Source organism: Pseudochaenichthys georgianus, chromosome 12, assembly GCF_902827115.2.
Source record: "Pseudochaenichthys georgianus chromosome 12, fPseGeo1.2, whole genome shotgun sequence".
Classification (NCBI taxonomy): Eukaryota; Metazoa; Chordata; class Actinopteri; order Perciformes; family Channichthyidae; genus Pseudochaenichthys; species Pseudochaenichthys georgianus.
The window spans coordinates 10564918-10591621 of NC_047514.1; the positions used below are offsets into that span (position 1 = coordinate 10564918).

Consider the following 26704-nt stretch of genomic DNA (forward strand, 5'->3'; position numbering starts at 1 on the left):
TCGCCTTGCCCCCTCCTTTACTCCTCTAATGTATTCAGCTAAATTGTTCCATTAGCTTCTCTTCTCTTTCCCTTTCTTTTCAATTTCCTGTAATTTACCACGCTAAAAAGTCATTATTGCCTTGAAAACATGAAAATCTTTTTAAACATCCGTTTTAAAATAACTAGAACGAGGACTTGCAGTATATTTAATTTCCTGCCTGTTAATTTCTTTCCTTGTATACGTTCTGTTTTGTATTAACAACATGAATGCACCTGAACATGAACAAGGTGTCAGCAGCCTCACAAGGGATCCCACAAAAAGTAATACATTAAACTTAAACATGTTCAGTGAATTCCTGTGTAGACATATTACCTGTCTTCAGGTCAATCTAAACCACAAACATGATATTTTACCACCAAAGTGAGAATGAATAGATTAATTTTCAACCTTCATGTTTTCCTTAAGCCTCTGCCAAAACACCTCTCTACAATCCAATAATGAAAGTGCAGGGTAGAAACTGATAGATATAAACGTCTTCATTCTTTGCAATAATTCAGAATGTCTTTGGTAACTGCATTCCTCCTAATAACATGTTTGCTCCAGTTAAAGAGCATTATGTGTTGTTAAAGGCCCTTCAGAGAGAGTTATTTTCATTATTATATTAGGTGCAGAAAAGTTAATTTTCCCAACTGCATGTGACAGCGTGCTCAGCAGACCGGGGAATTACAGTGTGCAGAAACTGCTGATTTCCTACAGGCATTTCTCAATCCCCCGGCAATACGTGTGAATGTATTCAAGATTACATATGGGAGGAAAAGTTGTTTTTCTAAATGTTTTGCATCATCATTATTAATGTTTTCTATCATCGTATCTTACTATAGTTCATACACAAGTTTATTTTAATGTTAATTCACATGTTCATTTATATATATGTGATTGTATTTATTACTCATTATTCATACAAATTTGCTAAAACCTTGTTAACTTTGCCTCTTTCGTCTGGGTTATTAGAAAAATGCATTGGTATTTTTCTATTCATCTTATTTGCATTGTGGGCATTACCAATCAAAGTTCCCAAATACAAGGCAATAGTGTATATGTATAACGTATAAGTAGATGGATTATTAGCTCTCATTCAGAGTTTATGAGGACATTTCCACTAGGTGGCAGTATTAGCAAATAAGAGCTCCAGTTCAACTTTAATTTGGTTTCTGGAAATGTCTTCATCATTCAAAAGTTGATAGAAAAATAGAATTGTGGTGCTTTATCAGAATCAGAATCAGTTGTATTACCAAGAAGGTTTACACATATGAGGGATTGGAGAGACACAGAAAGAAGAATACATAACAGCAAAGGCTAGTATGTCCGGGCATGACTTCTGGATCCAATTTTAGGGATACGATTGTGTTAAATAAATTAAACTTTGCTTTAAATGTTACAAAGCAGATTCACAAGGATATCTTCGTGCTGTATCTCAGTCTGACACAGATGAAGATGTAATGGATTTGGCCTCCACACACAAACACACAACTCTTCTCCTGGGTTTCAGAAGACTTTCTTTGGGGTGTACCTCAGATAATTCACCTCACCCATCCAGCCACTCATCTTCCCCCTCATGCCTCTGAACTGCCGCCACCGAGGCCATGCACTGCGTCTTCCAGCTGCAGCTTACTCTAACTTTTCGAAACTGTCGAAACCACCACCATTTCCTGTGCCATGAGTTATTTTTACTGCAGCACCGAAACCAGACACACAACAAATGCAATGCAAGGGAAATACTACTTCCAACACATATCTAATATCTTGTGATCTGCAGTTTACAAACAGTGAAGTAACACAAATCCAATGAAAAATGTTCACTGTACTTCATTTGCATTCCCATTACAGCAGTGCCAAATCATGCTGAAACACTATTAGAAGAAGCAGATGTTAGTGATATCCTCCTCTATACACCAACTTGACTTTGTAGCAGAGCTGCAGAGGTGACACACGCCACAGGCAGGAACACTGAATTCCATCTGCAGGCCTGAAGTTGATTTAAGAACAGGAGAAATGTTCAAACATGCCCACAGTCAGAGCAGAAAGGCCTCACAAAGGCATCAAGACACTCGTTCTAGAGAGTGTTGAGTGTTAATGTCCAGTTGGTATTAACGCTACTTTTTTTACACCATAGAGGCACTATTTTGTCATCGCTGGTCTGGATTGCTTTCCCAACTATGAGCTCTCTGAGTTCTTAAAGGTCAAACAAATCTAACAATATCTAAACTAAGGTACTATTTGTGATGCATGCTACTAGCAACACTAAAGTTAAACCATGAGTTAACCTTTGACATTTTGTTTACTATGTTCTTCATCTCTAGAAGTATGGTAAACAATGATAGTCTTTTTACAGATACTTAAGATAGGCAGAGTTTAAGCCCTTATCTAGTTTTTGTTCCTTTTTTCTGGAGAAGCTTTAAGGTTGCAGAAATCCTCCTCGGTCAGACAGTGTCATATATTCTACATAGCTTGTTCAAACGTCCTTACGTTCAAGACCCTTAGGATCCATATTTTATATGTATGAACCTTTCACCAAATGGTACTATTCAGGATGCTTTGATAATCTTATATTCACATTTCCCCCCAAAACCAGCCTGGAATATTCAGTTGTCTTTGAGACTTCACTAGAATTTAAACAAAGAAGAAATGCCCCCGATGTAACTCATGTAGGATTTAATTAATTGGGCTGTAAACTCTGAACATTGTCCTCTCAAGTCCCACACTGCTGCTCTTCCCTTCCTCCCATCAGTCTTTCATGTTAACGGGCTGCTAACTGCTGGCACCTTCAGAGACCCTCTCCTCCCAGACTACTGGAGGCCGTAGGGGGTGGGGGGGCCGGGCCAAATGGCCTCATAGGATTAGCAGCATTGTCAAGGCCACAGCTCCCATCACCTCTGTAATCTTACGATTTGTTTGCAATACACAACCAGAGCTGCCAGGAAGGGACTTGTTTGTCTGCTCTTCCACCCCCCCGGGCACAAATTCAGCTCACTGTCCTTCAGCTGTGACCCAATGAGAGAGAATATTGTATGCATTCAGGCCTAGGACATATGGGAGCACGGCTAGATCATCCCAAAGTAGATTATGATGTCTTTGGGTACAAAATCATAGAAGAAATTGTTGTTTTTTACCCTGGAAATCATCTTTTTATCCCATTTAAGTGATTATATTTCTGTACTTTTCAAAATATTTTCTTTAAAACCAATATATTTCACGGCTACTTTTGTCACGGTCAATTATCCAGAATATTTTATATTGTTTGTATTTGATACAATATTTTTCATGTACATTTTATTTTTAATTGTTAATTCTCTATTCCACTTTTTAGGTATTTGTATTGGTCTGAACACACTGCTGCTTCTGTTACGAAATAATTGGGATCAATAGAGTATATATCTATAACATGGTAGGGAAAATGGGTTTTATTATTGGCAACAGGAAATGATATATCTTACCTGCCCTCTCTTCACCCCCTGCTCTTTAGACCCCACCCTTTTCTGTGATGACCAATGAAGTTCAAGGCTCAGAGCTTTCAAAGATAGTGTGTTTACCTCCAGTGTCAGAACATCTGAAAGCAGCACTCAGGACTCTCTCAGGACTTCTGTTGCTGTTGATATTAGGAGGACACAGTACCATGCAACACATCTCTGGTAAGTGATGATGATCTTAATCAATGTGTGCTATTTGTGCAATATATATATATTCCGTTAATAACTGTGCAATATATACCTGGCTGCTAAATCCTCAGAACTGTTACAGGGTGTGTATTTTTGTAAATTGTGTAACTTTTTAATTGTATTCTATTTCTTATTATATATATATATATATTTTTTAACTTTAATACTTTTTTATGCATGTAACATATGTCACATTAAGCTGTCTTTGGCACTTTTTCTGCGGTAACAACGTACATTTCCCTTCTTTGGGAGTAATCATGTACTCAGTCTCTCTCTCTCTCTGGTATATTCTGATTCTGCCAAATGCAAGATGCATTGGACCATGCCTCATCAATTAGTTGTTGAATTTGCTTTGTCTGGGTTTTAACCAACAGGAAACACCTTCATTCAAATGTTTACTGATTCGAATATAAATTGAGATTTAAAATGCAAAACTATGCTGAGTTATGCTGAGTTGTCTCAAGTCCTGCTGAATATATTTGTCCTGTTTTTAATACTCCTATAAACTGCTAAGCCAGTCACAGTTACAATGAATACATCCGATTTAGCAGAATGTGTATTTTCTCCACAGACTCCAAACTGCATCTGAGCATGCCCCGCTCCCCTCAGACAGCTGACTCATACCAGCAGGGCTGCATCAGGATGACCCTGGAGAGCGCTGATCTCTGGAAGTCCTTCCACAGCAGCGGGACAGAGATGATAATAACAAAGCATGGAAGGTAACAACGCTACCCACTGAAGTCCTCCAGCCTGCTATACATTAATTATCACAAAGACCACCAAAACTGAGATTCAGAGCCATTTCCTGCTTTTATAAAAACATTTCAATTCACTTTCTTCTTATTTTCAGGAGAATGTTTCCATACTGCAGCATCAGACTCTCAGGGCTCCAACCGTTTGCAAATTACGTCATCATGATAGATATGGTTCCTGCAGACAGCTTCAAATACAGGGTACATGCATATGTAACACACACTTGAGTACTGTAGGCACAACATTTGGGGATTCAAAGCAGCAGTATGTAAATCGCAGCAGTCTGCGGCCTGCCCACTGTGGGCCGTTCACCGCTGCATTTCAAAGCCTTTCATTGCTTCCTGTTTGTGCATTCACAGCTGGAGGCCCAATCAATTAGCATCCCTTTCTATTCACTATTGTGAATGAGGAGCCACTAACTGCTATGGCCCATTTGGTCACAGATATTGCTTTTAGCACACACTTGTAAAAAAAGAAGGGAAAGTAATGTAGTAGAGATAGGGATGCGTTTTTTAAGGTGCTATGAAATTATTAAACAGAGATTTATTTATTTGTTTCCATACATGATCAGAAAACTGTAATGCTATTGTATTTATATTTCTGAAATATATTGGACTGTTTATTTCTGTGTCTTAATTTATCTTAAGACATTGCATTGTGTTTTTATGCTGCTGCAACGCAAACCTTTCCCAAATTGGGATCAATAAAGTATCTATCTATCTATCTATAAGATGTATAGACTAAACATTTGTTAATACCTCAGCTTTATTTTTTCTCTTGTTGAATAAATAAACCTTTCATCCATCCCCCATTTCTCTGTAGTGGAAAAAGGAGCAGTGGGAGGTGGCGGGGAAGTCAGAGCCCCAGCCCCCGTGTCGGACATACATGCATCCAGACTCCCCTGCCCCAGGAAGTCACTGGATGAAGCAGCCATTGTCTTTTCTCAGGATGAAGCTCACCAACAACACCTTGGACCAGCACGGCCATGTAAGGCCCCCTTACACACATGCTATGTTAACTAAACATACCGAATGTGCTTTGTACTCACTCTGCTCTTCTACCCATCAGATCATTGTGCACTCTATGCATCGCTACTACCCCAGGTTTCACATCACCCAGGCAGACAGTCCTTACACCGTCCGCTGGGGCCCCTTCCAGACCTTCTCCTTCCCAGAGACCACCTTCACTACAGTGACCGCTTACCAAAACCCAAAGGTATGCAGCAGTTTAACAACACATTAAAGGTCTCCTATTATACTCTTTTTCATCTCAGATATATACAAAACATGTCTCTGTAGTGTTCCTAAATCAATCTAAACATTACCATTGAGGAGTGAGAGTGATGCGCACGCAGTTTGCCCAAAACCGAAAGCTCTGTTACAGTCTAATGAAAAATAAGTTTATTCCCATAAATGTTATGATGGATTATCAGTATTTCAAAGGGACACAGAGACATTGGATTAACCATCAGCAGCGTTTATATGCGTTGTAATGCCATTGAACACAACTTTTGATCAGAAAACAGCAAAGGTAAGACGTATTTGCCGTTTTGGCCCCGTAAAGTGAAGTTCTGTGTTGTCTTTCCTGGCCTTCGCTGCCGTGAGTTTTGGTCAGTTATGAAACTTATACCAATGGAATCTGTGGAATCTCAGCTTTCATATGATATTTACTTTGTGCAGATAGCATGAAGTATAACATATCTCTACCGTGAGTTATGTGCTAAGTGCGTTAGCATTTCTTCACTTAGTGCTAATTCAGAGGCTTGGTATTACCCTTGTGTTTTGTTTAGCTAAACATTGTTAATATTTTTTGGTAGCTGAGTTTCTTCCCGTTAAGTGAGTATGACACATTAATAGGTTGTTAAATGTTAAGAAGCCCTGAGACACAGTTTCGTGCAATATTGTTGTGTTTGATATCAACAACATCGGGCTTCAGAGGTTAAACAAGCCAACAAAACGTTATGACATCATAAAGTGGCTAAAATCTGATCAGCTCATTTTCAGACAGGTTTTTATATAAATGGATCGGGCCAAAAAGTGAGCAAATATTTTTTCCTGAAACTTTCAGATTCTCTTTACACATGTGTCCCACATGTTTATGCATAAAAGACATGAAAAAGTGGATTTTGCATAATAGGTGACCTTTAAGAGTGATGAAGCAAAAGACAAACCACTTGTTGAGTTAATTTAGGCCTTCTTACTTCTTCAGCACTTACTATGGTATGATCTTTCTTGAAGTGAATATATATGCACTTTCCTTGTTGTTCGAAGTTTGATTCTTCATGTTTTTTGCACTTATTGTAAGGATCTGAGCCCCCAAACAGTTTGACAACTATCTCTTCTTGCCTTTTAAAGATCACCAAATTGAAGATCGACCACAACCCATTCGCTAAGGGATTTAGGGAGGGAGGCACTCATTCCCACAGCAAAAGGTAAGAATAAATAAACGTGCGTATACATATTCCTGTTTTTGTCTTACATTATATACATATAGATTTGAATTAAAAGAGATGTTCTTTCATTACAGTAGAATTCCAATATAAACACATATAATCAGAATGGGCAGAATAGTGAAAAAATAATTGTTATATTTTTCTTCAGGTGTCGTTCCAACAGAAGCTCTCCTGTGAAAAGAGCCCAACTGGAGAGGGAAGATCTTTGCACCAGTCCTCCAGGTAAGCCTTTCTGTTTTTTTTACATGATTTAGTGTTTCTCAAACAGCAAGAGATGAAATTCCTAGGAAGGAGAAGTATTCCTTTAAATGAGGAGCTCAAGGGATGTCCGAACTTAAAACTGTTATAAAAAAGTTATAAGGACACGATTTTAAGATACAGGGATGACGTTATTTAATCATAACTGAGTGTTTGCAGTTTATTTATTTGGTTTGTTATTTTATCTTTTCTTGAATATCATTAACCTCTGTTATGTATTTGTTTGTTTATTTATATGCTTATTGGTTTGTTTATTTATTTGTTGTTTTATGTTTTTTTTCAATAACAAATGTATTTCTTTAAGAAAAAAAGAAATGAACAAAAAATATTTCGTTTTTGGGAGAAGGGGTGGGGTTAAATAAATGTAAACTTTTTCCCACCCCTTTTCGGATGTGTAATAAAGTAGATTATTTGTTTATACATAAGTAGATTATTTGTTTATACATAATTTAGAGTCAGTAATATTTATGTATATCAATTTGACACTGAATAATTTTGTACTGTATAATAATTCTCATGTTAAATGTTTGTATTATTGTTTCACACTTTCAAAATAAATCTAATCAAATAAAATCAAAAATTCATTTAAATCAACGTGCCAGTCTTATTGATCATTGTATTTCTCTCGCAGGCCTGCAGAGGATGCCCTCCACCTCTCAGTCAGTGAAGGTGGGGAAGGATGAGCAGCCCTTGAAGGAGCACAACCTTTCAGCCTGTTCATCGGAGCAGGAGAGTGTCCACACCGAGCCCCTGGAGCCGCAGGAGTACGACTACAGCTGTGAAGAACAGATGGTGCCTGCATCCGTGCCATACCAGCCCTACAGGTATGATTTAGGATTCCCAAGATGAGATCAAATCCAATGGACAGTAGAGAAAAATAAAATGCAAACTGGCGATCTATGACATGTAACCTCCATATCACTCTTTCATCCCTGTAGATCTCTAGAGTACGCCAGATATCCGCTGCATTCCAATGAAGTAGATGCAGCCCACTCTCTCCTCCACCCTCCACATCATCCACTCTCCACAGCTGAACACACCTCCCAACAACATGGCTACTACCATTATCCTCACCACCACAGCCAGGCTGGGGATTGGAGCCAGTATCCGCTCTTCTCCTACTCTTGTTAGTGACCATTTTCAATATGGTGACAATATTAACGGGGATGAAACCACTAAAGCAGGGGTGTCTAAACTGTTTTCACCGAGGGCCACATACAGAAAAATATACGAAGGGCCTGGCTACTCACTAAAGTTATATTGCCTCATAAGTTCAGTTATAAGTTAGCAATCAATCAAACGTAGGTACATTTTGCTTGTGAGTGTTGGCAGATCATCCCTTAAAACAGAAGCCTCAGATTGATTATAATAAGGAGAAATAAGAAGGGTGTATTTCAAGCTTGTTATGTAAATAAGTCATTGGGCTTTTTTCTTATCAACTAAGTAAGATATGTTAGAAAATGTTTCCAACTTTAATTGACTGAATTTATTTGAAAAGTGGTCTTATTAACACATGATTACTACTGTGTAATATATGTTTACATTTATATTTAAGAAGTAGACAGAAGACAAGCACAAGTTTCATTTGTGGGCCATATTCCATTATACTTTTTGAATTTGCTGGGGGCCGATTCAAAAGGGTCCGCGGGCCACATTTGGCCCCTGGGCCGTAGTTTGGACACCCCTGCACTAAAGTCTAGAAGGAATATTGTCACTGTGTCACAGGCAGACTTGGGACTGACTGACATGTCACTCCAGTTTGTGATAACATTGTACAATTGTGTAAAAAATGTAGTGTATTTCAAAAAGCTTGTATTTTTTGTGAGGTTCACTTTAACTTTTGTCTCTTAATTAGACAATAATCATATTCAAGTGAAGACTTATTAACTAGGATTTATATTCCTGATCACACATGTGCTAGTTCAGTCACAACTTGCATGATTGTCTGTGTTAACAAATATATAGGTATTGTTTTAAAATGCAATATATAAAGTATTGTCTGTATACAGTCAGCTGGGAAATAAGTGTGACATTTAATCTGCAGCTCTGATGAAGGGATACCCTATGTAAAAAAACATGTTTGGAAAAACCTCATGATTCTGGGTTTGTCTACGGCTTATAGCAAGAATAATAGGAAAAGGGCCAGAAGATAATGCATATCCACTTTACTTCTGTTAAACAACAAAATGTAAAATATATATTTTTAGAGTCATATCAGACAAGTTATGGCGCATTTCCACTACAGTGCGGAGCGCGGTTTAAGCGTGCCGTGGACGGCCCGTTTTTGGTTGCGTTTCCACTTGGCGTAGTACCGGCTAGCGGGTACTATTTCACAGTTTTTCTGGCCCCATAAAATCGAGGTTCTTTGCGGGCCAACAACCAGGCTGAGTCGGGCTGAGTATGCTAAACTAGAGAGAGAATCGCTAGCAAGGGGGCTACAACTACAACAAAATTAACATATTTGACCGTGATCTAATTGTAATAAACGTTTCAAAATGTTTCCGAAGTAACAACATACTGATACCGGTTAGTAAAAACCATGAATTGATGCTTTGACAAGTCTGCAGACAGACGGCAGGCGAAAATCTTTTAACATGTGTGTTTTCTGAATGGAGATCGGCTAAGCTAACGTTGTATATGCTCCGACCGTCCACACTCACAACAACGGCCTACAGACATTATAAACCAGGGACTGTATTCGCCATGACACAGGCAGTCTGTGGTTTGTACTTGTTTCACTTTTGTTAAGTTTCTGTACATATATGAGGAGCTATGAGCTTGAGTGCTAACAGCTAACGGCTGATGTTGTTTTTCTGTGGTTCACATTGAAGATGACGTCACGGCTCCGCCTACACTGCGTTACTATAGTTACTGCCCCAGCTACTAAACTGTAATGGAAACGCAGCATAAAGTGAGCCAGTCCTAACAAGGCCTAACTATACCGTACTAAGCCGAGCGAGGCCCTGCAATGGAAATGCGCCATTATATTGTGCCAGAATTAGCATTTGCATCCTAAATGACAACATTGTATGTTTGTGTTTAATGGCTAAGGAAAGTTTTATCACAATAAATCCTGAGGAAATAAATGAATAACCTTGTGTGTCTTTAAATCCTATTCATAATGCTTTACGCTTTTGTGAATACATAACATTTAAATTAGGGATGCTCAGATCGCCAATGTTGGGGCCGATCGCCGGAATCAGTATCGGCCGATACCGATCGCCGATCCGATCGAGTGGGCGGGGCCTATAGGGATCTTCCATTTAAAGTGATGTTTAAAACTCAGATAATGGTGCTCATTCACTGGCGCTTCCACAAACAACAACCAACATAATTATTACATTCAAATGAAGTACATTATTCAAGTTTACATTAACTTTGCATAATAACACGGGAGAAATGAGCGGAATTTCATTTCTCTCCTCTCTCCCCCTCTCTCTGTCTCCTGACAGCCCGTCAGTATCTCATGCAGCTCACTGATCCAGTAATGAGTGACCCGAGAGTGAAGAATAAATATATGTATAACTAGTTTAGCTTGTTCCAGAGGTAGATACAATATCTAAGTGTGTTAGGTCTAACTCTTAATGTGTGGTCTGCTCCGCTCACCGGTCCGTCACAGCGGGTGGAGCTGCAGGACTTCTGCTCTGTCAAGTTGCATACCGCTATTTTATTGTCATTTTCGGACAATACTGCCAGACTGGTTGGCGAGCTTGTTTTGGCTTGCACAGAGAAAAGTGTCATGTATTTTACGTCAACATTTTACGTTATGCGATCGACTCTCGCGATCGTCATTTTTAGAGAGCACCGATCGATCGGCAGAGAGTGAGTATCGGCCGATCGATTGGAGCATCCCTAATTTAAATCCATAAGCAATTAAACAGCTACATTAACAGCTCTGCAAGATAGTATTTAGGCCCAGTGCTGTGGATGCAAACATGCTAACAATGAAGATAGTAATATGCTGAATTTAGCATAGCATCGATCATTAGAATACATTTTCTGGGAACCAGTATACCCTACTGGATATTTTAAAATGTTGACCTGCTGGTGGAGCTAAAACACAGGTCAAGGGTTCATCCATATGTCGGTAATAATAATAATAATAATAATAATAATAATAATAGATTCAATTTGGGACACAAGGCCACTTTGTGAACAAACAAACAAAAAAGAAGGGCAAATAATAAAGTAAAAATTAAACAAATAGCTGGGGGAGTGGAAGCAGGGGGACTGTGATAGGTTAGGGGTCAAAGGACATGGTGAACAGGTGAGTTTTTAATGAAGACTTGAAGATATCCAGGGAAGCAGCATTGTGGCATGGAGAGAACCAATTGTCATGTCAGTGCATCTAAAAATGTACCAGAAAAATGCTTTTTTCCTACTTTATTTGAATCTTTTGATCACAAGCAAAAAACAAGAGCATATTTATTTATCGAGTGGAAGAAAGAGCAAAGGAATGGATAGACTTTCCGAGAGCAACGTGTCGGACCAGATAAAGCTATGACAGACAGATAGCACAAAATTACCATCACAGTCTGGCATAGTTTCCCCAGCAGAAGGCTGGAACGTCTGTGTGTTAAATGTTTAAAGAGAGAGAGAGAAGCCATATCTGGGACATGTATACAGCTTCAGGGAGCAGACGGAGATCATTTTCTAGAGCACTCAAATCACATGTTATTGCGGGATACTCTTTTTATCATCACTGTAAAAAAAAACATACAAAGAGTCAAAATTGTGGATGGTCCAAAACCTGAAGCAGATATGGCTTCAGTCACAGCGTTTCTGAGGAAGATTGAACATCCTGATAACAGGATGCTACGATTAACCTCCAGGGCTTCCTGAGGAATCCTTGGCCATCTGTCCATCCCAAATTGCTCCCACCTTGCTGTATAATATGTTAAAAATATCATGAAATAAAGTCATAGCATTATATGTTGAAAATGTAATGGAAAAAGTAATGGCCTTTGATGTTAAAGGGGACCTATCATGCAAAATGCCATTTTTGATGTCTTTTATACATAAATATGTGTTCCCGGTGTGTCAGGGTCCAGGGAAGTCACGCAGCGTCAGAAAATAAAACCATATTTTCCTCTGTGTACAAATCTCTAAAAACGGGAGCTGATCCAAATTTTCCATCCGATATGATGTAAATCACGTCATATCGGATGGTGAACCCACGGCACTATCAGAAACGTCGCTGTATCAGAAACAATTCCCGACGTGTTTTGGACATAATAGTCTTTGTTTACAATAGCAAGCATAACTAACACTCAGAGCTAAGCTGTACTGGAGAGAGCATTGTGTAAGAAGCAGGATATAAAAAGGAACTCACCTTGTGGTATAACCGGCAAGAGAGAAAGCCTTTGAGCTCCATACTAATACAGTAATAATCCTTGATCTAATAATCCTTGATCTAATAATCCTTGATCCAATAATCCTTGCGCATAGGCGGATTTTGCGGGGGGCATTGCCCCCCCTAGTGGCTGAAATATGTTACAGCATTACTACGTCTAAAACTGTTCCAATACAAATATTTCGTAAATCAATATTTTAATAGATGTAATATAATGATTGTTACAATACAAATCTGTTTGAAATAATTTCATTTTTGAGCAGTCGCATGTTATGACGTGTGTGTGTGTGTGTGTGTGTGTGTGTGTGTGTGTGTGTGTGTGTGTGTGTGTGTGTGTGTGTGTGTGTGTGTGTGTGTGTGTGTGTGTGTGTGTGTGTGTGTGACGTATGAGATTAAGGACACAAGTTCCCTCGCTTTTTTTTGCATACAAGTGATTCAGCTATTGTATTACAATAATTAGCAGTAATGGATATGCAGCGATTTTTAAAACGTTTAAGGCGTCTACTTCTGCCCTAAGTATGACACTGGTTAATAACATTGTAGCGTGTTCAAGTAACCAAGGGATATAGTAGTTATCAAATAAGTATAAGATGTGCACAGTTATGATTTTAAGGCCCTAACACACCTACCCGATTTTGGGAGTCAGAGGCCGTCAGAGGCAGTCGGGCATTCGCGGCGCCGTAATCAGATTGGTGTGTCCCGCACCGTCATTGCTTTACGGCACATTTTTACACCTCCCGCGGCCAAAGAAAGTCGGCCAAAGAAATCACTCTGATTGGCTGTTGCCTCTTTTGAATAACGAATACACACTACCGCTGCCTGCTGGTAAGGACAGTTACCACTCGTCGACTGAAGTCTTTGTGGTGTGTTCGTAAGCGGGCGGCGTAAGCGACGCAGGCGACGTAAAAGTCGGGACGCCTTCGATACGCGTTCTTTGGTCTCAGGTTGGTGTGTAGCGGCCTTTACATATGTAATGCACTGTTGTTGGGGGGAGAGACCACCCCTTCCATATGAGTGTGTGTGTGTGTGTATGGCGGGCATGAGGCATGCATGACGGGACGAGTTGTGTTCGTATGTGGAAAAGTCATACTCAGTGCTGTGAACGCTGGCTTTATTGCTACTGTATCCGTAGCACCCCACGCAATAGTTGGGACTGTGTACTGACGTCAGTAAAAAAGGTTTGCCCCCCCAAGCGCAAATGTCAAACTCCGCCTATGTCCTTGCGTTTCATCACCGCAGCATTTTAGACAGTATCTGCCAGGCCCCGCATGAGCTGGCATAAGCTCCGCCCCCTCTTATTTATTTATTTTTTCAGTTAAAGAAAAAGAAGAAGCTTTATACTGAGAATCAGCACTTTCGTAACAGGAAGAGAAATAGAGGGATATGAGGCATGGCTAGAATGGGTGATCTGTTTGGTTTTTTGACCAAAACACTTCATAGACATGTTTTTTATATATTTTGTATATGTCTGAGACCCATGCTATTGCCTAAAAATAGCATGATAGGTTACCTTTAAAGGCATAGTAAAGTATGTCAATCATTTTGTAAACAAAACATTGTATAGCAGGTTGATAAATAAAAAGTTAGTTCTGAACTTAAGCGGGGACCCGGATCAATAAAGTTAGTTCTGGACATTAGGGGAGACCCTCACCAAAAAAAGTTACGTTTTTATGTAAGGAGGGACCCTTACCTAAGTACATTTATATGTTTTGATAAGTATCATTTTTATAAGGAGGGACCCTTAGCAAAAAAGTTACATTTTATATAAGGGGGGAGGGGGACCCAGGTAAATAAATACAATTATAAATACAATTATTTTTTAACAATTAGTTAAAAAAATTGTACAATTTTGAAAATATCAGAGAAAACATCAAAGTATAATTTTGAAAAGGTTAGTAAAGAAACAACTGCACAGTATAATATATCAACATTTCAAGAAGTACTTTAAATAAATGTCATAGTGTCTGTACCTTATATGATTTTGGGGCATCACTTAGCATGCTCACCTTGATCAAATGGAGTTAAGTAATATAATACATTTGATTTATATAGCACACTTTAAAGACAATGTAATCTCAAGGTGCTTCACAAAGCTATAAGTAAAAATAAGTAAAATATATCTAAAGGAGCATATTGGATAAAATATGGCAATATAAAAAAAAAGATACGTGTGTTTATGTTTACTTATGAATATCATTCGACAGCAAAGCCTTTATTTGTGCCAACCTCTCCACAGCATGGCAGGCTCCATCGATTAGTGTGAGGGCGGTGTCGGTAATGGACTGTAGGAAGGCTGTCATCGACCGTTCTGTACATCCATTAACACACACGCACGCGCGCGCGCACACACACGCACGCACGCACGCACGCACGCACGCACGCACGCACGCACGCACGCACACACACACACACACACACACACACACACACACACACACACACACACACACACACACACACACACACACACACACACACACACACACTTTGCCCAGAGGAGAGGTCAGACTCAGCTAACTTTGATTCATTGTGTTCATTCTCACTGCGGCCACTGCCTATCATAGTCTCAGGCAATACATTGATTGGCTTTAATGACAATTTAACCCGGCACACACACACACACACACACACACACACACACACACACACACACACACACACACACACACACACACACACACACACACACACACACACACACACACACACACACACACACACACACACACACACACACACACACACGGCTTCCTGGGGTAAAGCCTAAGCGTAAACTGAATGCACAGTAGATCCTTTCTCTTATCAGGAAATATCTGTAAAAGACACAATTACAAAACCATATACTGAAATGAAGGAACCTAAAACATGTCACTAGTGAAGAGGATGTTGGCTGTTATGATTGGCTCCAGGTTAACTTTATGTTAAATAGGAGTTACTGTATGTAAAAGCTCTGCTACACTATGCTTGAGTTTGAATTGCTTTGATATTTTTTCCAATTGTCTTTTTACGGTCAACCAATAAGTTGTGATTTCAAATGAGTTTGATGCTGTGACTTCCCATACTTGTATCCATTTGTCTTACAATCCCATAATATCAAACAGCGTATCCATCATATGGTACTGATGGATAAGGTTAGGGAGGTAGCTTGCTGCTGCATCAGCACATAGGAGGTAGCATGTGGGGCTTTCTGTCATTAAGGGTCTATTTGAACCCAAACCTTGAGTATGTCCTTAACCTAACAAAGCCATTTTAGTGAACAGCAGGGACTATCATAATATATAACTTATTTTGTAGCTCCTGGTGTCTTAAAGTGTGTTTTTTGTACTTTGTTTGGAAAAGTTTGAACAAACAGTTACAACATATGAAACATTGCCCTTGAAAAGTTTTCCATTAGCCATCTCTAGGTCAGCTGACTTTCTTTTCTTAGCACTTCATTAAAATTCATTAATTGCCTCCTTCCTCCTGGGCGCAGCCAGAATCAAAACTGGAACTGTCAAAAATTAGAGCGAGAGCAACTGTCCTGTGCTCCAGATACACAACCCGTGAAGCCGGCTGCTGCCCCCCCCCAACCACCTTCCCAAAACACAACGCAGAGGACAGATTTGAGACGAGAAAAAGTTAAAGAAGTAGACGTAAATTTTATTTACTTGTTCTGTACATAAAGGGTCAATACCAGCACAGGTGTTAACCATGGGAAATATTAACACATGTAAATGGTTTAAGAAAATAAAAGGCACAATTTTCAATCCTTAAGTAAAAGACAGGCTTTCCTAGAATATGAGAAGAGAGCACAGTAATACTGTTAATGCCATTACAAAACAACTCAGAAGCATGAGAAAAGTAAGTTCACCTCAAGAGAAGGAAAGCATCAGGGTGTATTGCTTAATTAGTCATTTCATTAATTTTGATGAGGAATAAAAAACCCACGCTGGTTGGTTTGACCAGGAGGGATTCAAATAAGAGAAACCTTGGTTTAATAAGGACATAAAATGACATTAAGCAGCATTTGGCCAGGCAGGACCATCTCCCCGGCCAAGAGGTCATGCACAGAGGCAACCAGCAGGCATTTTCCCTTTTGTAAATGTCTCCGTCCGTACTTTTGTTTAACAACATCACTCATTTTGACAAAAAAAAGCTTCAATGAGTAGCCGACTATAAACTGACATGATCAAAGTTGGGAAACAACTAAAAGCTGCACAATATTACTCTGAGTGAAGGGTCGGTAATCGATTTCAATGGAAAGCACTATGTGTGGGGGGGGGGGGGGGGGGGATGAAATGGTTCATTCTTTACAGCAGAAATGAATAAATGACTGAACAAAGATGCTTTTCCACTCTGATGGATTTGCATGATGAGATGTAGGGAGGTGTGTGGCGCAGTGGCCTAGTGCGTTGGTGTTCGGATCAGGGGAGCACAGGTTCATACCCCACTGCAGTCAGCATGTCGTTGTGTCCCTGAGACACTTCACCCCAAATTGCTCCTGTGGGGATTGCCCACAGTATTGAGTATGTAAATCGCTTTGGATACAAGCGTGTAACATGTAATGTAATGAGACAAAGTTGTGCACGGACCGAATATTTAAGGAATAAAATGTAATTAAAAAAAACACTAAATTGACAGGAGTAACATTGAGAGTGGGATTGCATGAGCTAAAATATGCATTTACCTTGCTCTCTTGAAAAAAAGGCATTAATGGGATTCTCATTGGCTTGCTGAAAAATGTCCTCCTTTCCTGCCCTTTGCCCTCACCTCAGTAGAACGCAGTCTTTGTGCCGATGCTGCGACGATGCATTTTTTTAAGCTAGCCTTTTAGATGCTTGTGGGGAAGTGCTAGCGAGCAGGCTGTTGCTACTTGACTTTAGTTCAAAGCTTGACACTCCTATGCAGAAGGTTGAAATGTATCGACTAGTGCTGATGTCACTAACAAACCCTGCTAATCTCTAACCAATGCATTTTCAGTTCAAAATAATGTGAAGGGCAGTCGAGAGCGGTACCGAGTGGACATGCAAAGTTACCCCTCTACCATACATCTCCAAGTCACATAAAACAAAAAAAAACATGAGTTGATCATGTGGCACAAATAGGAGAAAGATGAAATCACAGAGGGCCGAAATATGCGTTTTAAACAAAGATAAATAAGTCTTGAAAGTCAGGTGGAAGTGTGGATGGGGTCATGGGACCTAAAATGTCACGGTGCAACCTAGATCCTCCAAAAACCCATCTCTCCTGAATCCAGTCACACATCACGTACATATTAAAAAAAACAAAAACTGTCAACCTGAACAACTCACAGCCAATACCTGTGTGTGTGTGTCTGTGCTTGTGAGATGGTTAAGGTACAACAGTGACTTGATTGTTTGGAGAAATAACATTTGACCGGCTGGTTAGCTCCTCGTCGCCTCAGTGCTCTCCCAAGTCCGTGGGGATGTTGCTGTTCCCTACTTCGTACGAACATCGACAAAACACACTTTTCCCCAAGACTTCAAACATATATTCAGAAAGAAACCTAATAAACAGACATGTAGTAATGTAATGTGGTAAATATCTATTGTGACACACACTTAATACATACGCACACACACTCGCACGGATACCCAGTGATCTGGAAATGAAAAGGACACTAATGCAAAATGACACCGGCCAACCTGGAACCAAGTCAAGGGGTAATGAGATGGGAGGAGTGGGGTCAGGTTTTGTTTTTTTTAAGTTTGGACCCAATGTCCAAAGCTGTAAACAGTCAGAAAGCCTTGCAACGGTTGGCAACAACGGTGGGGTCGCCATCATGGTACAGCCCCAAGCAGGCAAGCATGTAACCGTGGCGACACTGGCGGGAACGAGGTGGAGACGGCCAGCAGGTTCAGGTACGGGGACGATAACTGGCGAGAGGGTCCAGGCCGACACTAGGGTCAGTCGCTCTCGTCCGGATTCTGGGGGTCTATGATTTTCACATGGGTGAATGGGAAGAGACCCCTTCGTCCGTTCACCTCGCCCTCCCATTGGCCGCTGATGTTCATCCGTGTTACCTTGACGATGTCGCCGAGCTGAGGGCAGAAAGACAAATAGCAGGGTTTGTGGGAAGTAGATCTGGATTGGAAAGTAAGCTAGAACGGTTTGTGAACATTTCATGGTCACGTTAAACTAGAATGCCTTGCAGAGCATTCACTTTTACATTTCTGGAATAAAACTCACAAAATAAATCCTTAAAAACAGAGTTATATTTTGCGTATATAAGAGAGTTGCGAAATGAAATGTTGAATCATAGACCCTTGACAAATAGCACACTTTACTTGAATTATTTCTCAATTCCTAAGTGTAAAGATGCTGCTCTACTTCAACTAAGTGACTAAGTTGGTAACCGTCATGCAGATGTGAACTGTAAGCTGGTGAGTGACGGCTGCAGACTGTCCAGATGCACACAGATAAAACACAAGAAAGATAGCACTGGGTTTATAGTCCAAGGAAATATGAAAATGTGGCCAAAGCTTATCCTAAAGCCTTCATCCAACGACACCGTCTGCACATGTGAGCTTAAAAAATAGGGATGTATTAATACACCACGTTCAAAATAAAAGCCTTTTGTCATTAAACTGTGGTGGAGCACAGTGCTGTCGCTCAGACGGGGTTGTGACATCGAATGCGACCCCAATCTGTTAAAGCCATATGTTCTTTGTGGGGGATTAGAAGGGAAAAATCTCCATCGCTAAAACCATGATTGAAACGTGAATGTGAAGGCACGCCATGTGTGGCTTTCTCTTCAGAACGACGCTTCAAGGACATCTAGTCCCAGGCATTATCTGTAACCCTAATCTGTTACGTAATCCTGGAATGACAAGAATGCTACTTAGTCATACAAAACTTCCGTGGAAAGAAAAAAAACGAAATCTTCATTCAAAAGAAATGCTGCAAGGACGCGCCATGGCAAACACAAATGCAGCTCCATACAAAGAAGTGCCATTCGATTTGTAAGTGTTGAATTATATCCGGTTGTTATGAATGCACGTTTTAATATAAATGTTGAAACATGTTGAAGATCTTGTTATTAGAAATACAGAGCAATAATAATATTTACTGTGATCATGGGAAAAGGAAATATAATCAAATAAAGGAATACTATCCAACTCTTAAGAATGTAGAAGTGAAGCAGACTTCGGTCTAAAAAAACAAAACCCTAAAAATAATGTGCACATAACCCGATTTCATTAGTTGTCTGTGAAGTAAATAAATAATGACTTATAGCCGCTGCTGCTTCTTCTTCTTCTTAAACCCTAGGGGCCGGGAAACAGCGGCGGCACAAGCCAAAAGCTTTTTTCTGTGAGCCGTGACCTATTCTGAGCCGACAGAGAGAGACATGATGAGACGAGGTGAGGTATGTGCTGTCGGTCCAATGCTAGTTTTAGGGCAGTAAATCAAAATGACCACAGGGCTTGCCGGTTCCTTTCTAGTGGCCAGTTTCTAGGGGCTTTGTTTCCTCTGTCACATTTTGTACAACACTATATAATCACATTCCCCTACTCATTCAGGAGAGTTACTACAATGTCTGGACGTTGGGCTTAATCTATGCCAGACCCATCTGTTGTGGCCTGCTGATTTGCATTACCATTTTCAAAAATGATGCATAGAAAATGTTTTTTGATAATGCACAAGTAGCAGGAAATAACTCTGAGCGGCAGGAAACCCCCGATGCAAGTCTACTTTTCAGGGAACTTATGCAATGACGATAGCATCTTTATTCCTTCATTCTACGTGAAGTGAAGAAGAAAAACATTCACTTTATCTTAACTAAGGTGTTACAGCTAGCTCCAGTCCTGTTGGGTAGAAGGACAGTGCCAGACCCTCAGCCTTAACACGGGCGATGTGTGTATCGACACAAACACTGTCCCACTAATAAGACACAGTGAGACCTGCATACAGTCAGACATCACAGTGGGGGGGGGGGTCACTTGTATGACACAGACAAATCCAGACACATCTAAACAAGTCCTTGGACGCACAGCATGTTTACACCTCATTTCCATGTCAAACTTTCTATCAATATAATCCTTCAAAAAGGAAAATGTAAATCCTTTATCTTATCAACAATGCTTTTTGCTTTTCCTTTGGGTGGCGTAGAGCCAATGTGAAACTGTTGCAGTGACACCAGTACCTTTCTTTATTCAAAGGATTAGCAAATGATGGAAATTCGGCTACAGTTTTCACAACGGCAGCACATTTGGGGTGTCGTGATGCAGGACTAAGAAATGTTGATGGAAAGAGGCAATTTAAATATTTGATCTCACCGCAGCTGTTATCACTGATGTGGAATCTTAATCACTACTCTGTATTTTCCTAATGTTAGAGACAGGTCCTTTAAAAAGGAGAACAGTGCCTTTTGGCAGCTAGAAACTAGGCTACTATGAATATTAATAATGAAGTACCACTTATCTTAAATCTACTAAGAACACAGATGAGGGATATCGCTAACTTTTGTAGAACACAGGTAACAGGGATTGAGAATATAGTCAAAATGCATTGTTGCGGAGTTGATTATAATTGTAAAATAAAAACAGTATTTCGTATATTCTATTTGAATCAAGTGTGCTCACAAACCCTAGTTCTTTCACTCTATTTCACACTCTCACCAAAGTCTACTGAACATGCATAAAACATGCAGGTTCGTAGATGAAGACAATGCAGTCACGGGACAATCTTTATTTGCCCGCAAACAGCCTTCCACTTTAGCTCTACCCACGTCACCGCTACACCGTCAAATTACACAGAATTGAACAAATTCCACAGAGAAACATGTTTCTGTTTCAGTTCTCAAATGCTCGCTGTGTTGGCACATTTGTGTGCAGTCCCTCTTTCTCTGATCCCCTCCCTATGTCTATCAGTGGACTGAATTCACTCTGAGTTTAATGAGTTTCCACTCTGAGGAGATTGTTGAAAAGATTGGTAGTGATGGGCCAGCTGACATGTCGGGTTGACCCGTACAGCTCACATCACAGAGTCAGTCTGAACAAGGCATTTCCTGAGGTGATGCTAATGGCTATGGTAAAAGGAACACAGGGGAGAGAGGACAGGACATTGTTGTAAGAGGGAGCAGTCTAACCTTTAGCATGAACACCATTTGCTCAAGCTCCAAACGTACACTTCATTTTAGAGTCACAGGGACGGCCTGAGTACCAGCGTAGCTCACTTCCTGCATCCACAGACAGGCCCAGATGCCTTTCTTTCTCATCTGTCCCCTGAGGACACTGCTGCAGCTCAGACTGCTATCAGAGTGGAGCATGCTGGAGCCCCAGTGTATACGTGAAGTGCACATTATACATTACATTACATGCTGCAACATGTTATCACAGCCAGAGCACATTTGTATTGAGTGCACTGCTGAGAAATGCAATCGAGCCGTACAATGCAATAGAGCTGCTGCCCTTTTAGCAGCTAGCAGGAACACGTAGCCAGATAACAGGAGGAACGGGTGCTTGAATCACCCATATAAGTATACATTAGGACACAACACTGTAGTCAGTATCACCACAGCACAGTCCCCCCCCCCCAACATCAAGTAATGAAGGTGGCAGACGTTCATTTAGTTTCAATGAATGTTATACACCAGTATCAATCGACAACAACTCGATGAGCATTCAGCATGATGCCAGAGCAACACCTAGAGCGGATGCTGCACAGCAGAGCCTGACATATTGGAGGTTTGCAGAGCGGCAGGTTATCTTAAGACACTTTCACACATCGTCATGGCTGTGGCAGCGCTGCCTTGTGTTAGCGCTTTTCTCATTAGCTACCGACTTCCACAGTTTCAATGCAGCGTGCTGGTTAACCTTACAAGAAATTATTCAGTGCTAAAGTGACATGTGTTAGGTGTGAAATAAACGGGGCCCTTCCCTTTCTTCTTTTTTTAAATAACGTTTTTTAATGTGTTGTTTTGGGGACTGTCTCCATTTGAACAGCTCAAAAAATAGAAAGTCACAGAGGATAACATGAATAATGCCGCTTTATTTTCTCTTGTTTTTGGTTAACTTTCTCCATGCTGAAGCTGAGTGAAACACACTTTAAACAGTTAACCAGAGAGGGCATCAGAACACTGCTTCACAGTCTGAGTCGATTAGAAGCTGTCTACAACTTGGCATAGAGTTTTATTGCATATCATCACAAACCAAATGAAATGGCTGAAACTCATCTGATATACTGATTGTAATGTTTGGTCAGTTTGAGGGCATTTCCCCATATGTTTCCCCCATATTTTGGATCATTTATAAAGATTAGTTTAGTAGACTACAATAATTCATCTCAATCAAAAAAGCCATATTTTAAAAACAACCAAGGAAGTCTACCTTTCATTAAGAAACGATATAGACAAAACACATTTTAGTTGAGTGAAATCCCATTTCACATACCTCTAGAGCCAGAGCTGTTTTATCATAGGCGCATGGCACTCGTTTCTGAATTGCCTTTGCCATGACGGGGCCGTTCTGCATGGAGGGTAGAGGGCTGATAACTGCTCCGGGGGTGCCAGGTGGTAACGGCGTTGGAGTCTGGGGCTGGGCGTAGGCGTGCACGAGGGCGTGGGAGGGCTCAGGGATCCCATAGCTGTTGGAGTTGCGAGACCCATGGGAAGGCTGGCCAGGATGAGGTGAAGGTCGTACCAATTTCTCCACATAGGGAACGGGGATCATCCCCACACGCCCCTCTTTACTCTTGGCGCTCCACCACTGCTCCTCTGGCTTCTCCAGGATGATCAGGATCTCCCCCTTCTTGAAGGGAAGGTCCTCTGCATCGCTGCCAGTGAAGTCGTAAAGAGTCCGCACATACTCTAGGTTCTCATCTGGGCCACCCATGGGCTGGATGGGACCGCTCACTGTGCTTGGGTACCTTGAGAGATTACAATAAGGAGGCAAAGGAAGGAGACATAATGGGGTTACCATAAAAAGGTCATTGTCAACTGAATATGAAATACATGGACTAGTGCCTGGACATACATTCCAGATGTTCTTGTTGAATGGCATTTAATAGAAGCTTAAGTTTGATTTACATACGTGATTTACATACACCTCCAAGGACAACATGAGTATAAATGTTTACTAATGTAGTGAATACATTAAATGGCAAGAAACCATACATGGAATATCCATGTTCATTTCCAAGGTCTTTGAGCAAAATAGGAATAAATGCCACATATAGAGAGATCTAAAAACAGTGCATTAGTAGCTCGTTCCAAAATGGAAGGCTAATCGTGTATATATGCAAACCCCAAACTTGACCAAAGTCTTGGCTAGTGATTGTTTATCATATGTTGAGAAACCACACATAAATCACAAACTGTATGTGTGAGGGTAGTGTTAATGTCTCTTCTCTCTTTAAATGTGTCAAACTAGATGCCCCATGGCATTTCAGCAGGGCACTGAGGTAAGCCTGAAAGTGGGTTGGTTTTGATAAAAATAGCCAAGCTATTTAACCTAGATTATCCAGCCATTGGTGGTAATATATGAGGCCCAAGTGTTATGTTTTTCTTCATCATGGTGTACACTTAATATCATGGGTTTAGTGGTGGGGGGTAATGGGGGATGTTCATACCTGGGGGCTGGCTCTATCAGCGTGGTGGTATCCAGGTAGTGGATTTTGTAGAACTCCAGCAGAGCAGGGAGGTGCTCAAATTCTTGGTCGCCTATCTTAAACCTCTTGCTGGGCAAAGAGTTGATTATATAGTGAGACACTTTGGAGTTTTCAGACACTGACAGCACGTAGTCGCCGGGACAGGTCGACGAGTCTCGAACCAGAAACATGCCATGTCTCTGTCCTTGTAACCTATTCTGTGCCTCTTGTCGTGACACGGGTCCAAAATACCAGGCGGACCGATCAGATGAATCAAACCGAGCAGTTGACATTTCTGTTCAAAATAAGTTAGTAACAAGACTACAAATAAGAAAAAGGATAACCAAAAAGGCTAGACAATAAGTTAAAACGTGTGGTTGTGATTGGCCAATCACAGCAATTTGGAGGATTTGGAAGATGCAGGGCAGGGCATTCGTCGCCCTGAGAGGTTGTGTCGAGTGCTTTCTGCTGCAGGCTCCAGAGACCTCTGATTTTAAAAAGAAATTAAGAGGAAACCAAAAACAACCTGACGTTTTCAGAGACAGGCTGCGACTGGCTTGATCCAACTTTGGAACATAATGTGGTTCCTGTGTTCAGCAGTCAACGGCTGAGTGATTGTTTGTGCGGCCAAAATAGAGAAACTGAACAACTTACGACAGACAAACATCGACGGAGAGCGAAGCAGCAACAAATGATAAATGAAGCTTCCCCTTTTCGTTCCGCCTTCCGCGAAAACACCGGGCTTCTCTCTTCTAATAATGTATCTCCCGTCAGTGTCAGAGAACGGAAAAGGTGGCCTCAGTTTTTCATCTGATAAATCCTCATGTCGGCAAAATGTCGCTAGTAGCCGCGAGTCGGACACGAAATGATTACTTTGTATCTTCTTTATTTTATGGTAAGGCACACGTCATGGAAATGCGTTTTTGAATCCCGTTTCTCGAGTCAGAGCCGACTTTAGAGGCTGCACATCACAAAAATGGCGGCCCGCAACACGTCTCCACACAAAAAATGATTTCACAGCAGCGGCTTGTCTCCTGCGCGTGCATCTCAGGTGGCCGCGCGGTAGGCTGGAGCTCTCGCGTGAGTTCCCGACTGCTCACGACGGATACCGGCTTAAGGATTCTATAATATTTTACTTTCCCTTATTGCTACTCGTCCCCCCCCTCACCCGAGCCACCAGAAGTGCGAGTACGAGACCGAAAAATGGCGACGGGAGGGCTGGTCCCGCTTTCTGTCTGCACGTCACTGACGCCTGGAGGGGGGTGGCGGGTGGGAGGAGGAAATGGGGGTGGGCGGGTTACGAGACCATGGACTGCCCCCCCTCCACCCCCAGAGTGAAGTGTCAATCATGTTTCCATGACAGCTACAGAACATTTTGTATGACAGACGATAAAGCAGTGATGTTATCATAACAGGGCAAACAACCAGCAATACATTACAAAATACACTATAGGCTTATTTTGTATAGCAGCAAGACCCTGTATTAGGTTCCTGCTATGTCTTTTTGCATACGATGTCTAAGTGCAGTTCATAAATATGAAAAAAGTAAACTACTTTTGATTACTAACAATACAACTCTAACATTTGTTTCAAAATAAAATAATAATGTTGTATTATATTCTAATAACAGTGGCAATACCATAAGATACTTCAATACAGTATGGAGTATGCAAGTTTGGAGTCTTTTGGTGTTTTAGTTGTTTAGGGGTGGATATCCTTTTTTAACGACTTTGTACTTAACTAATCACATATTTTCTTTGTACTTATTTTCTACGTACAATATTCAAATTTTGAATTATTTAGGTGTATAAAGTAATATAAAATTAAAATAATTAAAGTATGCAAAACTGAGTCATTTGGAAAACAACTATGGTCAATAATAAAGGCTATTTGATTTGTTCATATACTTCCAAGATCCCCTTTTGGTTCCTGTCCTTTACAGTTTAATTTCACTTGTATTACTGTAGCAGGATAAATGAGTGACCGCAGATGTAATTCTTATAACTGATGACAGTTTCACATTCAATCACATCTGACAACTCAATCTTCTCAGACAGGTTCCCTGAGGACACAGGCTGTCCTATAAACGAGCAAATGTACTCATTTGAATCTATATATATATGATGTATTTCTGTGCAGCGTTTATTATATATCTTCAGATTTTCTGTGGCCTCATGAGTAATTCATATGTTTGAGGTACAGCATGTTTGCTCAGTCAACTGCTATTTCATGCAACCAGTTAAACATTTTACATATTTCCCTATTCTAATTTCCTGTTGTTCTCCTACTTCCCCTCCACTCAATCTCATACTAAGTATTATCTGGCACAGAACTGTGACACATCGATTTGGAGCTCCCCGGCCTACAACGCAATATGCTGAAAGGGAGAGAGTGAATTTAAATGGAGGGGGTAGTGCCTCTGAAGAAGGCTAAATAAAGACGAATACAAACCAAAGAATGGGTTAGAAACACTGATAGAGCATGACAAGCGTTCCAATGTGGCGGGACAACTTCTGCTCATTAATGAAAGTAAAATATATAAAGATGCAGCTCTGTTCCTCTGGATATTGAGGTTTCAGTGAGCATGCTCGTGAGCCTGCAGCT

The 26704-nt window shown here is 40.6% G+C and overlaps 2 protein-coding genes across 2 annotated transcripts; one reads left to right on the forward strand and one right to left on the reverse strand.

The window, feature by feature from the left end:
* The first annotated feature begins 3655 nt into the window (after positions 1-3655).
* On the forward strand, positions 3656-8292 carry LOC117455803 (T-box-containing protein TBX6L-like). The gene is made up of 9 exons (XM_034095383.1): positions 3656-3671; positions 4270-4417; positions 4549-4651; positions 5274-5438; positions 5520-5666; positions 6806-6882; positions 7052-7125; positions 7793-7985; positions 8100-8292. The coding sequence occupies exons 1-9, from the start codon at positions 3656-3658 to the stop codon at positions 8290-8292; spliced, it is 1116 nt and encodes a 371-aa protein (XP_033951274.1).
* Positions 8293-16132: 7840 nt separating this feature from the next.
* On the reverse strand, positions 16133-25327 carry crkl (v-crk avian sarcoma virus CT10 oncogene homolog-like). The gene is made up of 3 exons (XM_034095724.2): positions 24083-25327; positions 22906-23380; positions 16133-18555 (listed from the first exon to the last, which is right to left on the reverse strand). Exons 1-3 carry the CDS (start codon positions 24391-24393, stop codon positions 18421-18423), a joined length of 921 nt encoding a protein of 306 aa, XP_033951615.1. The 5' UTR covers positions 24394-25327; the 3' UTR covers positions 16133-18420.
* Positions 25328-26704: the final 1377 nt, after the last annotated feature.

Bases quoted from the DNA above. Each gene is read 5' to 3' on its own strand.
- LOC117455803 (XM_034095383.1), top strand. The intron at 4,418-4,548 runs GTAACAACGCTA...TCTTATTTTCAG, and splicing joins ATAATAACAAAGCATGGAAG to GAGAATGTTTCCATACTGCA. The intron at 5,667-6,805 runs GTATGCAGCAGT...TGCCTTTTAAAG, and splicing joins CCGCTTACCAAAACCCAAAG to ATCACCAAATTGAAGATCGA.
- crkl (XM_034095724.2), bottom strand. From the start codon at position 24,393: ATGTCAACTGCTCGGTTTGATTCATCTGATCGGTCCGCCTGGTATTTT. The intron at 23,381-24,082 runs GTATGAACATCC...TAATCTCTCAAG, and splicing joins CTGATAGAGCCAGCCCCCAG to GTACCCAAGCACAGTGAGCG. The intron at 18,556-22,905 runs GTATGTGAAATG...TTCTGCCCTCAG, and splicing joins AAACAGCTCTGGCTCTAGAG to CTCGGCGACATCGTCAAGGT.